Source organism: Microcaecilia unicolor, chromosome 1 (assembly GCF_901765095.1).
Source record: "Microcaecilia unicolor chromosome 1, aMicUni1.1, whole genome shotgun sequence".
NCBI lineage: Eukaryota > Metazoa > Chordata > Amphibia > Gymnophiona > Siphonopidae > Microcaecilia > Microcaecilia unicolor.
This window is the reverse complement of record NC_044031.1, coordinates 745,054,980-745,067,178: the sequence shown is the minus strand read 5'-3', so window position 1 is coordinate 745,067,178 and position 12,199 is coordinate 745,054,980. Positions and strand designations below refer to the sequence as shown.

General features: G+C 43.0%; 1 protein-coding gene across 2 annotated transcripts in view; it reads left to right on the top strand.

Annotated features, from left to right (window-relative positions):
* AKAP13 (A-kinase anchoring protein 13) overlaps positions 1-12,199 on the top strand; it is a 642,893-nt gene that overhangs the window by 605,100 nt on the left and 25,594 nt on the right. For both annotated transcript variants that reach the window (XM_030189716.1, XM_030189717.1), the window contains 5 exons: positions 6,788-6,864; positions 7,214-7,395; positions 7,490-7,572; positions 10,688-10,876; positions 11,686-11,847. In XM_030189716.1, coding sequence (XP_030045576.1) covers positions 6,788-6,864; positions 7,214-7,395; positions 7,490-7,572; positions 10,688-10,876; positions 11,686-11,847 — 693 coding nt within the window. The remainder of the gene's footprint in view (positions 1-6,787; positions 6,865-7,213; positions 7,396-7,489; positions 7,573-10,687; positions 10,877-11,685; positions 11,848-12,199) is intronic.

Genomic DNA, 12,199 nt, shown 5'->3' with positions numbered 1-12,199 from the left:
CTGCTAAAGATCCTACTTTGGTGTTCCTGATAGTTATCTGTTTGGTGAGGAGAGTTGCAGGCTCTTTCCTGCCAGGAGCTATTCTTGGTGTTTTCTGAAGGGAAAGCCTTTAGGCAGCTGAATGATGGTGATGGGTGTCATAAATTGGATGTTGGACGGTCACTCCACTGTTTTGTTGAGAACAAGTGAGTTTATTGGATAGACTGTCCTTTTTGCTGGTCCTAGAAATGGTAAAGCAACTTTGAAAGCTAAAGTGGCTTACTGGATTACAGGCAATTGCTTCTGCTCATATTTTATCAGGCCATTCAGTTCCTTCTGTTCTCAAACCTTATTCCACTTAAGCCCAGGTGTCCTCTTGGACAAAACACAAACTCATTCCACTTCGAGATTTGCAAGGTGGCCACTTGGTTGTCATTGCATTCCTTTGTAAAACACTACAGGTTAGATGTACATGACAGGCAAAGTGCAGCTTTTGGGGCCGGTTTGCACTAGTTTCTATCGTTGAGGAGAACCAAGCATCTGGACTAGTTTGGAAGAATAATTGGTAAGATGAAATTCTTATCTGCTAATTTTTCTTTCCTTGAGTCCCACCAGACCAATCCAGAATCTACTTATTGACTAAGTTTTATATATAGCTTTACAAATGTACGTTTATAGAGATATGGTACTTGCAAGGTTTTCTGTCCATCTATGCTGCTTCTAGTAGAGCTTGTATTTTACATTTTCATTTATCTTTTGTTGGGTTTCTCCAAGAGTTCATGTGGAGTTTGCTACACTGCTTGTTAAAGAAAATACTGGCAGTTTCTAGGCAAGTAACCTTTCATGGATCCAGCCCTGCCAATCTAATAGAGTATCCGTAACCATCTATACCCCCATTCCCGATGTTTCACAGTCCCCCAGGCAATCCATGGCACTCAAATACTGCCCATTTCTTTTAAGTCTGCCATTGTCCCTTGTACTTGTGTTGTCAGTCTTTCCATTGTATGTATCCTCCAAACTTTATTATGCCATTCAGTGAGCCTTGGTGCCCACATATGCCTTCACTTTGTGGCAATTGCCAAACATATCGCTATTATAAATCTCGCTTTCTTCCTCCACCAGATCGTCATCCTGTCATAACCTACCAGAGCAAACGAGTATGTATCCGGGATCTTCTGCACCACTATCCTCCAGGCAAACCTATCCATCTCTGCAGCTCAGGAATTGAACCATGATCTGCATGACGGTGTATAGGTTTGCCACTGAACATTTAGGTTGGTCCTGAACACTTGTTTTTAAGCAGGGCCATTGGCATTGCAGGCGAGTTGAGTGCCAGTGCTCCATGCCACCTCCATCAGGGGAAGTAATCTTTATTTCTGTAGCCAACTGGTCCTCCTCCAGTGGCATATCCATCACTAGTCATATATTGGAAAAGGTCCCTCTCCCTCCAGTGTATCATTGAAGGCAAACAATCTCCCACAGTTCTCCTATTTTTAATCAGATTGTTATATATATATTGACATGAAGTTTACCAGTTTAAAAAATTGTGACCAGCACTGGTAATTTGAACCAAATCATCGTAAAGTTTACTTTATTTTTATTACTATATATATTTTTGGTCAAGCAATAAAATGGATGTGACTGTCCATTCTCAATTGCTCTGACAGTTTAGAAAAGAGGAGGATTCATTAAAAAAAAGTGCAGAAACTGTATGATGCCATTTAATACAAAAGTTGACTTTCACAAGAATAAGGAAGACTGGAGTCATTTGTGTTCCTCGATTTCATTATGAGTCCGACTTCAGACACTCAAGTGTGCACTGTTGAGCCTTCCTGTTGCTTCTCATTTATGTGTACGCTCTGAGCAGAACCCTGCTCATAATGCCCAGTAGCTCGCTCTTGAGCTTCTCCTTCTGGAGTGGAGGAGAGTAGCCTAGTAGTTAGTGCAGCGGACTTTGATCTTGGGGAACTGAGCTCAATTCCCACTGCAGCTCCTTGTGACTCTGGGCAAGTCACTTAACCCTCCATTGCCCCTGGTACAAAACAAGTACCTGAATATATGTAAACCGCTTTGAATGTAGTTGCAAAAACCTCAGAAAGGCAGTATATCAAGTCCCATTTCCCTTTCCCTATTTGAGATTCTACATGGAACGTTGCTACTATTGAGATTTTGTTGCTACTATTTGACATTCTAAATGGAATGTTGCTACCATTGGAGATTCTACATGGAATGTTGCTATTCCACTAGCAACATTCCATGTAGAAGCCTGCCCTTGCAGATCAGCAACGCGGCTGCGCAGGCTTCTGTTTCTGTGAGTCTGACGTCCTGCACGTACGTGCAGGACGTCAGACTCACAGAAACAGAAGCCTGCGCGGCAAGGGCAGGCTTCTAGATGGAATGTTGCTAGTGGAGGAGTAGCCTAGTGGTCAGTGCAGTGGACTTTGATCCTGGGGAACTGAGTTCAATTCCCACTGCAGCTCCTTGTGACTCTGGGCAAGTCACTTAACCCTCCATTGCCCCTGGTACAAAATAAGTACCTGAATATATGTAAACCGCTTTGAATGTAGTTGCAAAAACCTCAGAAAGGCAGTATATCAAGTCCCATTTCCCTTTCCCTATTTGAGATTCTACATGGAACGTTGCTACTATTGAGATTTTGTTGCTACTATTTGACATTCTAAATGGAATGTTGCTACCATTGGAGATTCTACATGGAATGTTGCTATTCCACTAGCAACATTCCATGTAGAAGCCTGCCCTTGCAGATCAGCAACGCGGCTGCGCAGGCTTCTGTTTCTGTGAGTCTGACGTCCTGCACGTACGTGCAGGACGTCAGACTCACAGAAACAGAAGCCTGCGCGGCAAGGGCAGGCTTCTAGATGGAATGTTGCTAGTGGAGGAGTAGCCTAGTGGTCAGTGCAGTGGACTTTGATCCTGGGGAACTGAGTTCAATTCCCACTGCAGCTCCTTGTGACTCTGGGCAAGTCACTTAACCCTCCATTGCCCCTGGTACAAAATAAGTACCTGAATATATGTAAACCGCTTTGAATGTAGTTGCAAAAACCTCAGAAAGGCGGTATATCAAGTCCCATTTCCCTTCCCTCTTCATATGTTAGCAACCTCTCAGGATTTCTTTTCACAAACTAGATCGGCAGTTGGTATTCTTTAGAACTGTCTTAAAATGAAGAAGGAGTTATCACCTTTTACTTACACTGTATAGCAGTTTGTCAAGTGTTGGATGAAATCAGTGGGTTAATTCACATTAGGTTGAACTCCTGTTTAAAAAAACAAAACAAACTCAAGCACAAAATACTTGTAGGGAACTATGCTCTTTTTCATTGAATGGATTTCTCTGTGATTTGATTCTAGAGAAAATCTGAAGCACTGTTAGTCATACTTAACCTGCAATGGGATGTTGCCATAGACAACAAGTTCTCCCGGCCTCTACCTTTCCTAGGAACATTAGTTTTTCCTTAGTCCACTAGCCCTGGGTTTATAATAATTAGTATTCTGGATTGAAGTAGGATTTGGGCTTGAATCCCTTTAGCATGGAAACAGATATAAACATAGTAGATGACGGCAGAAAAAGACCTGCACGGTCCATCCAGTCTGCCCAAGAAGATAAATTCATATGTGCTACTTTTTTTATTTGTACTGTCCTCTTCAGTGCACAGACCGTATAAGTCTGGCCAGCCCTATCCCCACCTCCCAACTACCAGTCCCGCCTCCCACCACCAGCCCCGGCACAGACCGTATAAGTCTGCCCAGCACTATCCCCACCGCCCAACCACCAGCCCCGGCACAGACCATATAAATCTGCCCAGCACTAGTCCCGCCTCCCAACCACCAGCCCCAGCACAGACCTTATAAGTCTGCCCAGCACTAGCCCCGCCTCCCAACTACCAGCTCTGCCACCCATTCTAGGCTAAGCTCCTGAGGATATGAGATTATACTTGCTTCTTTTAATATCAGTGTTGTGCACAAAATATCACATTGCACATCAAAAGCATTTCCGAGTAGATGAGGCATGAGGAAGACCGTTTTGATGTACTTTCCCTGATTCCGCATGTGTGTGCGTAGTGCCATATAGAAGTACTGATTTTCATGCTTCATGTAACAGACACAGAAATCGTATTCAGCATAAAAAAATGAAGCTTTGAAATGGTATTAATAAATTTGTGTGTGTGGCTTTTTTAATGTTTAGAATTCTAAACCAATGAACAAAGAAGCTCATGAAGTTTCTGTTCAGTGTTATGAAAGAAAACTGCTCTGTGGGTAATCAGCTGATTGTACTTAATAGTAATGGGCCAGATAGTCCTAAGCCTGTTTCTCACAGACACAAAGGAGGTAATTTCATAACAAGGAGCTTTTACTACTACTACTACTACTACTACTTAGCATTTCTATAGCGCTGCCAGGGTTACGCAGCGCTGTACAAGTTTAAACACGGGGAGGGACAGTCCCTGCTCAAGAGAGCTTACAATCTAACGGTAATAGACTACGCAGTCAGTGTAGGTAACAGGAATGGGGAAGGTGGTTAGGCGCCAAAAGCAAGGGAGAAGAGATGGGCCTTGAGTAAGGACTTGAAGATGGGCAGGGAGGGCGCATGGCGTATGGGCTCAGGAAGTCTGTTCCAGGCATAAGGTGCTGCGAGGCAGAAGGGGCGGAGTCTGGAGTTAGCGGTGGTGGAGAAGGGTACAGATAGGAGTGATTTGTCCTGAGAGCGGAGGTTACGGGTGGGAACATACTTTTACTTCCTCTAGATTTGTACTGTCCTCTTCAGTGCACAGACCGTATAAGTGAAATGTGAAATGAAACACATCTACTATAATAAAACGCACCCTCAACGTTCTGAGGACACTCACGTCACTGACGTCACTCACACACCGGTTCGTGGTTTCATGGTGGTGAAGCCACAACATCTTCATGCCCCGCCCTCGCGTCACACGTGATGACGTCGAGGGCGGAACACGAAAACAAGGCTAATTAAAAATCCCAGCCGCCCACGACGTCCACATCAACCCGGCCCCTTTCGCCACATAGCCCCGCCCCTTAGAAGTTACCGCCCCGCCCACGGTACCACACTCACCCTCAGCAACGTCCCTCCCCCCCCTGTCACCTCCCCTCCCCTTCCCTTACGCGTGTCTCCCTGGTGGTCTAGAGGTACCTGTTCGGTGGGGGCAGGAAAGAAAGAGCCCCCTCTTTCCTGCCCGTAGCGGTGGTGGTAGCTTCCTTGCTGTATCGTGTGGGAGTCCGGCTCTCGGCGTTTCAAAATGGCCGCCGAGAGTTCAAGCTGCATCGCGAGACTTCAACTCTCGGCGGCCATTTTGAAACGCCGAGTGCCGGACTCCCACACGATGCAGCAAGGAAACTACCACCACCGCTACGGGCAGGAAAGAGGGGGCTCTTTCTTTCCTGCCCCCTCCGAACAGGTACCTCTAGACCACCAGGGAGACACGCGTAAGGGGAGGGGAAGGGAGTCCCCTGCCCGCTAGCGCCCGTTTCATCGCCGCCAGAAACGGGCCATTTTTACTAGTATTTTATAAAGGCATCAAAAGTGCCTACGTGTCTATAAAATGGGTCATACCGTGATAACAAGCAAGATACAAACAGTGGGTCAAAACAAGAACAAAATGGAACCATTAGATATAAAACAGACTTTAATGTTCAATCCATCAGCCAATATTCATGGCACAGCTAAAGAAACTTTTTCTAGAGATATAAAAAAAGACTTTAATGTTCAGTCCCTCAACCAATGTTCGTGGCACAGCTAAAAGGACTCAATATGGCTGTGTTTCAGCAAAAATGCCCGTGTCAGGAGTCACAGAGTCTAAGAATCAAGCCACAAAAGAAGACTGATGAATTGTTAAAGACAGTCAAACCAGACTGCTGCACACAATCTGAAAGAAACGCACAAACTGGTGCTTCACTGCCATGCTGTCTCTCACGGGTCGACTCCTTTTACCTGTGTCACGAACATTGGCTGATGGATTGAATATTAAAGTCTGTTTTATATCTCCGGAAAAAGAGTTTCTTTAGCTGTGCTTTGAACATTAATCAGTTTTGTATCTAATTTGGGCTGGTTCCATTTTGGGGTTTTTAAGACCCGCTGTTTTTATTCTGTTGCCACTACATGGTGTCATATCCTTCTACGTACCTCATACAGTGATACCCAGTAGAACACAGATTCTCTCATGTAAATGTATATTTGTTTGAAAAAACCAGCGTAAATGTTTGCTTGTACTCTGTGTGCATAAATGTCTATTAGTCCAGCTCCACCCAGACTATGCCCCCTAGAATGCCTGTGCACAGATTGTCTTTTGTTAGGCCTATTTTTTTTAACATGTGTACACCCTTGCACAATTTTATAATAGCCATTGTCTGTGTATAAAACATGTTTTAAATGCTTTATAAAATTACCCCAAAAATGTCTGTTGCAAATTTTTCGCAATAATATTTTTCAAAAAAGCTTAGGAGAAATACACCTCTTTCCTGTTACCTTTATAAATACCCTTTAAAAGGGTGCAAAATACTGCAGAATTCACAGTTTTCACTATTTCCTGCCTTCAGGATGAAAATGCTCCCCTTATAGTCTATGCAGAGCTGTTTTACAATTGAGCAGATTTTCCAGTTGTCACAAAATAACTTTGGCTCTGCACATACATACATGACTGTGAGCGTGGAGCACCTTCTTAGCTTCGTAGAATTTGATGTTCATGTACCATTAAAGAATACGTCCAGCAATTGTAAGAAAGATGCAATGCCTCATTTTCAAGTTACATTTTAAGACCCATTTCCCTTTCTGCAGAGGTACAAGCTGTGCTCCTCTCTGACGTTTTAGTATTTCTTCAAGAAAAGGACCAGAAGTATGTGTTTTCTTCATTGGTAAGGAGTTGGTTTTGTTTTACATTTTGATGAATTTGTTAATCGTGTTCCTTTAACACGTGCTTCTATGTAGTCTAATGAAACAGTAGTATATCTGAAATGGTAACTTTAGTCTGTAATTTTCCATTCACATAGGAAGAATTGATGCAGTTTGTAAATATGTGTGTGTATGCGTCATATGACTCATACAAACCTATATTATCTGTGTTGAATCCCTTGAACTGTTCTTATTACCAAAACCTAATTAACAGATTAGTAGTTTCGCAGTCCAACAAGCATATAGTTGTAGCTTCTATGTTATCTTGTTAGCAATCATCCATGTGTAATTTTGTGTTCTTCCTTGTTAAAGGACCAGAAATCAACAGTGATCTCCTTGAAAAGGCTGATAGTGAGAGACGTTGCTCATGAAGAGAGAGGTTTGTTTCTGATTAGCATGGGAGGGAAGGATCCAGAGATGGTAGAGGTCTATGCTAGTTCCAAAGAAGAGAGGAACAGCTGGATACAAATCATTCAGGACACTATAAATACCATGTAAGTGAGACTGTAATTCTGCAAAGCTGATTCACTAGTTCAGACGCCTCTTGCTACGTAGCTGGCTGCTAATTGGAAGGTGGTTTCTTTTTAGGGACAAGGACGAAGATGAAGGAATCCCTAGCGAGTCAGAAGAAGAAAAGAAAGTTTTGGACACCAAAGCCAGAGAACTAAAGGGTAAATGTACTTACAGGGATAATGGTAAAACCCGGGATAACGTATCTGTTGTGGGAGCAGTCAAAATGTTTTGCCTGTAAATTTCAAGTTTGAAAGGCTGTCCCTCTAAGCTCATGGGCACGTTGTGAAAGCCAAAAGTGTAAGTTTTATCATTTGCAGATATTATATGCTACTACAGTTCTGGACAGCTGGTTCTGTCCTTGTGAGGCCAGTAGCCAACACTACAAATCCTTAGTGAAGAAAATTCACTAACGAATCTTTTCCGGAGATGCGAAGGCGGTAGAACAAGAGGACATGAAATGAGATTGAAGGGGGGCAGACTCAGGAAAAATGTCAGGAAGTACTTTTTCACGGAGAGAGTGGTGGATACTTGGAATGCCCTCCCGCGGGAGGTGGTGGAGATGAAAATGGTAACAGAATTCAAACATGCGTGGGATAAACATAAAGGAATCCTGTTCAGAAGGAATGGATCCTTGAGAGCTTAGCCGAGTTTAGGTGGCAGAGCCGGTGGTGGGAGGCGGGGCTAGTGGGAGGTGGGGATAGTGCTGGGCAGACTTATACGGTCTGTGCCAGAGCCGGTGGTGGGAGGCGGGGCTGGTGGTTGGGAGGTGGAGATAGTGCTGGGCAGACTTATACGGTCTATGCCAGAGCTGGTGGTGGAAGGTGTGGCTGGTGGTTGGGAGGCGGGGATAGTGCTAGCCAGACTTATACGGTCTGTGCCCTGAAGAGGACAGGTACAAATAAAAAGTAGCACATATGAGTTTATCTTGTTGGGCAGACTGGATGGACCGTGCAGGTCTTTTTCTGCCGTCATCTACTATGTTACTATGTTACATTTGTTTAATAATAAGCCAGAAGAAAAATAACCCATTACCAAAATGATACTGTTAACTAGTCTGTAGGTGCAAAAGATAAGGTAATTACTCTTGGTAGGATTGAGAAGGTTCAGACTATGTATGCTAGCAATAAGGAGGAATGTGTTTAGTTCTGAAAATAATTTAATGGTAAAATAAAATATACATATGGCAGTCAAAGCATATGGCAATAATCCCTAGTAGCAATTACATTTAAAAATATATAAGGGGAAGAAATTTGATATTACCACCTTTCTGGGGTACAGGTTGATTTACTTATATACAGGTACCTTTTTTTTTGTAACTGGGGGGATGTAAGGTTAAGTTGTCCATGGTCACAAGGTGCTGCAGTGGGAATTGAACCCAGTTCCGCTAGTTCTCAGGCCACTGTACTAACCAATAGGCTACTCATCCACTCTAGTAATAGCAGGACAACTAATAATTCTTTCCAAGTAAACCAATAGTTTTGTTGATGATTTAAAACTGAGAACGATGCACTAAGCTAGTCTGATTTCTGCTTCACAAAGGAAGACCGTTCTACGTCACCTCTGAACCATAGGATATAAACCACTATCCTAACCTCTATGGCAATCAGTCTCTGCTCCAACAGTCAGAATGGTTGGTTGGTTGGTTGGTTGGTTGTCTTCATCTCACAGTCCATAATTGAAAATTTTGCAGCTTCCCCCCATGTCTGACCTGCTATACTGGGTCAGACCATAGCTCCCTCTAGCCCAGCATTCTGTTTCCAATAATGGCCAATCTAGACCACATGTACCTGGAAGAATCCCCAAAAGTTACAAGACTTCTTGCTAATTACCCCCAGGGATAGGCAGCTACGTTCCACAGGTCTGCCTTTACAGTTTTTGAAATTTTCTTCCAGGAAATTTTTTCAAACCATTTTTAAACCTAGCTACGCTAACTGCTTTATTATATCCTCTGGTAGCAAGTTCCAGAGTTTAACTATACATTGAGTGAAAAAATATTTTCTACAATTTGTTTTAGCTATATTAATTCCTTATCCTGCTAAACCAGTCCAGAGTAATGGTTATGGCTCTCTGTCAGCAGATGGAGGCAAAGACTTGAAGATTCTGATGTCATCAATATATTTATTTTATTTTATTTCTATTTATTTTTGTTACAATTGTACCCCGCGCTTTCCCACTCATGGCAGGCTCAATGCGGCTTACATATTGTATACAGGTACTTATTTGTACCTGGGGCAATGGAGGGTTAAGTGACTTGCCCAGAGTCACAAGGAGCTGCCTGTGCCTGAAGTGGGAATCAAACTCAGTTCCTCAGTTCCCCAGGACCAAAGTCCACCACCCTAACCACTAGGCCACTCCTCTCCTCAAATTGTGCAGCCTATTTCTCAGCCTCCAGCAGATAGGACAGTTTGACTGGTGCAGCAGGATTTTTTTCTGCTCATGTCTGCCTACCCAGGGTGCAGCCCATGGCCTGCAGCCCTTGAGGTTGAGCCTTGGAGGTATTGCTCCCAGGTACATTGTCCTCTGGTTGAACATGGAGTTAATCTTTCCCTCCAGGGCCCAAGCTGGGTTTTTGTTGTGGACTGTTAAGCAAGTTCAGCCCCAGTTGTGAATGTTAGTGCCCCCTTAGAACCTCATTTTGGTCCTGAGAGCTCTTTTCAAGTTGCCCTTTGAGCCTTTGAATAATTCTTTTGAAGGATTTGTCATTGAAAACACTCTTTTTAGTGGTAATTTTTTTGGCCAGGAACATATCTGAGTTGCAGGCTTTCTTGCAGAGATCCTTTTTGGCTCACTCTGTTTCCATTAGATGATTTTCTCCCTTTCATATAAAATAGGTGATCATGCTTTCCTGTTTTCATAAAACTGGATGTATGCAGATCCCTCTTGTATTACTTGGCGGTCATGAAAGGTTTTTCCCCTGAAATCAAGTAGGCTATTTGTATTGTTTCATGGACTGTGCAAAGGCAAAGTGGCACCAGTCTACTTTGCCCATTGGGGTTAAGGAAACTATAGGAGCAACTTACCTCCTCGGTTAGAAACAGTTTCCAGTAGATCTCTACACTCACTCAAGTAAAGCTCAGGTAACTTCTTGAGTGGAAGTTCAACTGATCAGCTCTGAGGAAATCTGCAGAGTAACCACTTGGTCCTTGCTGCATTCCTTTGTGGAACATTACAAGATTGATGTTCAGTACTATTAGCCAGTTAGATTTGCTGAGTTGTGAGCATACTGTATCCTAACTATACTTCTTCCCTATTTTCCTCTCTTTTCACCTGCAGATCAACTTCAGCAGAAGGACCAGCAGATCCTGACATTATTAGAAGAGAAAGAGAAGATTTTCCGAGACCTCAATGACTGTAATGGTCTGGATGACAGCTGCCCAGCTCCTGGTGCAAGAGTTCTGTTCAGAGCAAACACAGAAGAGGCACCCAAAGGGGAGCCAACCATGAAGAAAGCAATCAAAGAGGGTGAGCAAACTCATATAGATTTGGGTTTTGCCTTTGCAAAGCACACAATTTATTATTATTTGCACCATGACATGTGTTTTTTTTTATAGTCTTTTCTTTTAAAAGCCAAAGTTAACTGAAGTCTACAGCAATGCAGCAGGAATGGAATTGAACAAGTTAGACAAATCTTGGTGTCCGTATTTGCTGTCATATTCTGTTTCTAAAAAAATAGATATTTGGACAATATAATTAAACCAGTTGAATTTTACATGCTACTATGAGATGTAGTCTCATGTCTGTTTTCAAATCTGAGTTTACTTTCTGTCATTATTTTCTCATGTGAAGAAATAACGTAGTGTGATGGCCTTATTAATTCACCTGGATTAGCAGAAGTAGAGGTCAAAAAATAAGTTGTAGGGTTATAACTATTTTATTGGACTAGCTTAATACATCTGTGAAGAAAAAAAGGCAAGACCACATATCTGGTTTTCTCACTATGCTAAGTTTAGAGATTATAGTTTTGATGAATCTATGATTCATGATAAGATCTTCAGCATTTTACTGTTGACTTTCTCTACCTTTTGCATGTGTATGTGTGATTTTATTTTCCACCCTTAGACCGCCTCCATCTCCATGATGGTTACACTGATCTCACAGAAATGCTTTGCAGTCCAAGGGCTTGAACATAAGCACAATTCCAAGGCTGAACTTTCCAGTCCCCTTTTCTTCCAGAGGGGGGGGGGGGGGGTCATCCCTATATCATGCCTTAAATTTCCTGGTTAAATGCTTCTTATCAGTTATATAATGTTGTTTGTTTTTCATTCTGTTAGTGGAGATGCTCCAGATCATGATGAATAAAAATCTAGCAGGCACTCTTGGGCAGCAGGCTAGCAGTCCCACTGAGCTGGAAGCAGGTGTTGGTCCAATCTCTCTCCCCAGGAGAGCTGAAACCTTTGGGGGATTTGACAGTCATCAAATGAACGCATCAAGAAGTAAGTTGTTTTGTTTTGTTTTTTTGTTACATTTGTACCCTGCGCTTTCCCACTCATGGCAGGCTCAGTGCGGCTTACATGGGGCAATGGAGGGTTAAGTGACTTGCCCAGAGTCACAAGGAGCTGTCTGTGCCTGAAGTGGGAATCAAACTCAGTTCCTCAGTTCCCCAGGACCAAAGTCCACCACCCTAACCACTAGGCCACTCCTCCACTATTCCACTAGCAACATTCCATGTAGAAGTCGGCCCTTGCAGATCACCAATGTGGCCGCGCAGGCTTCTACATGGAATGTTGCTAGTGGAATAGCAACATTCCATGTAGAATCTCCAATAGTAGCAACATTCCATGTAGA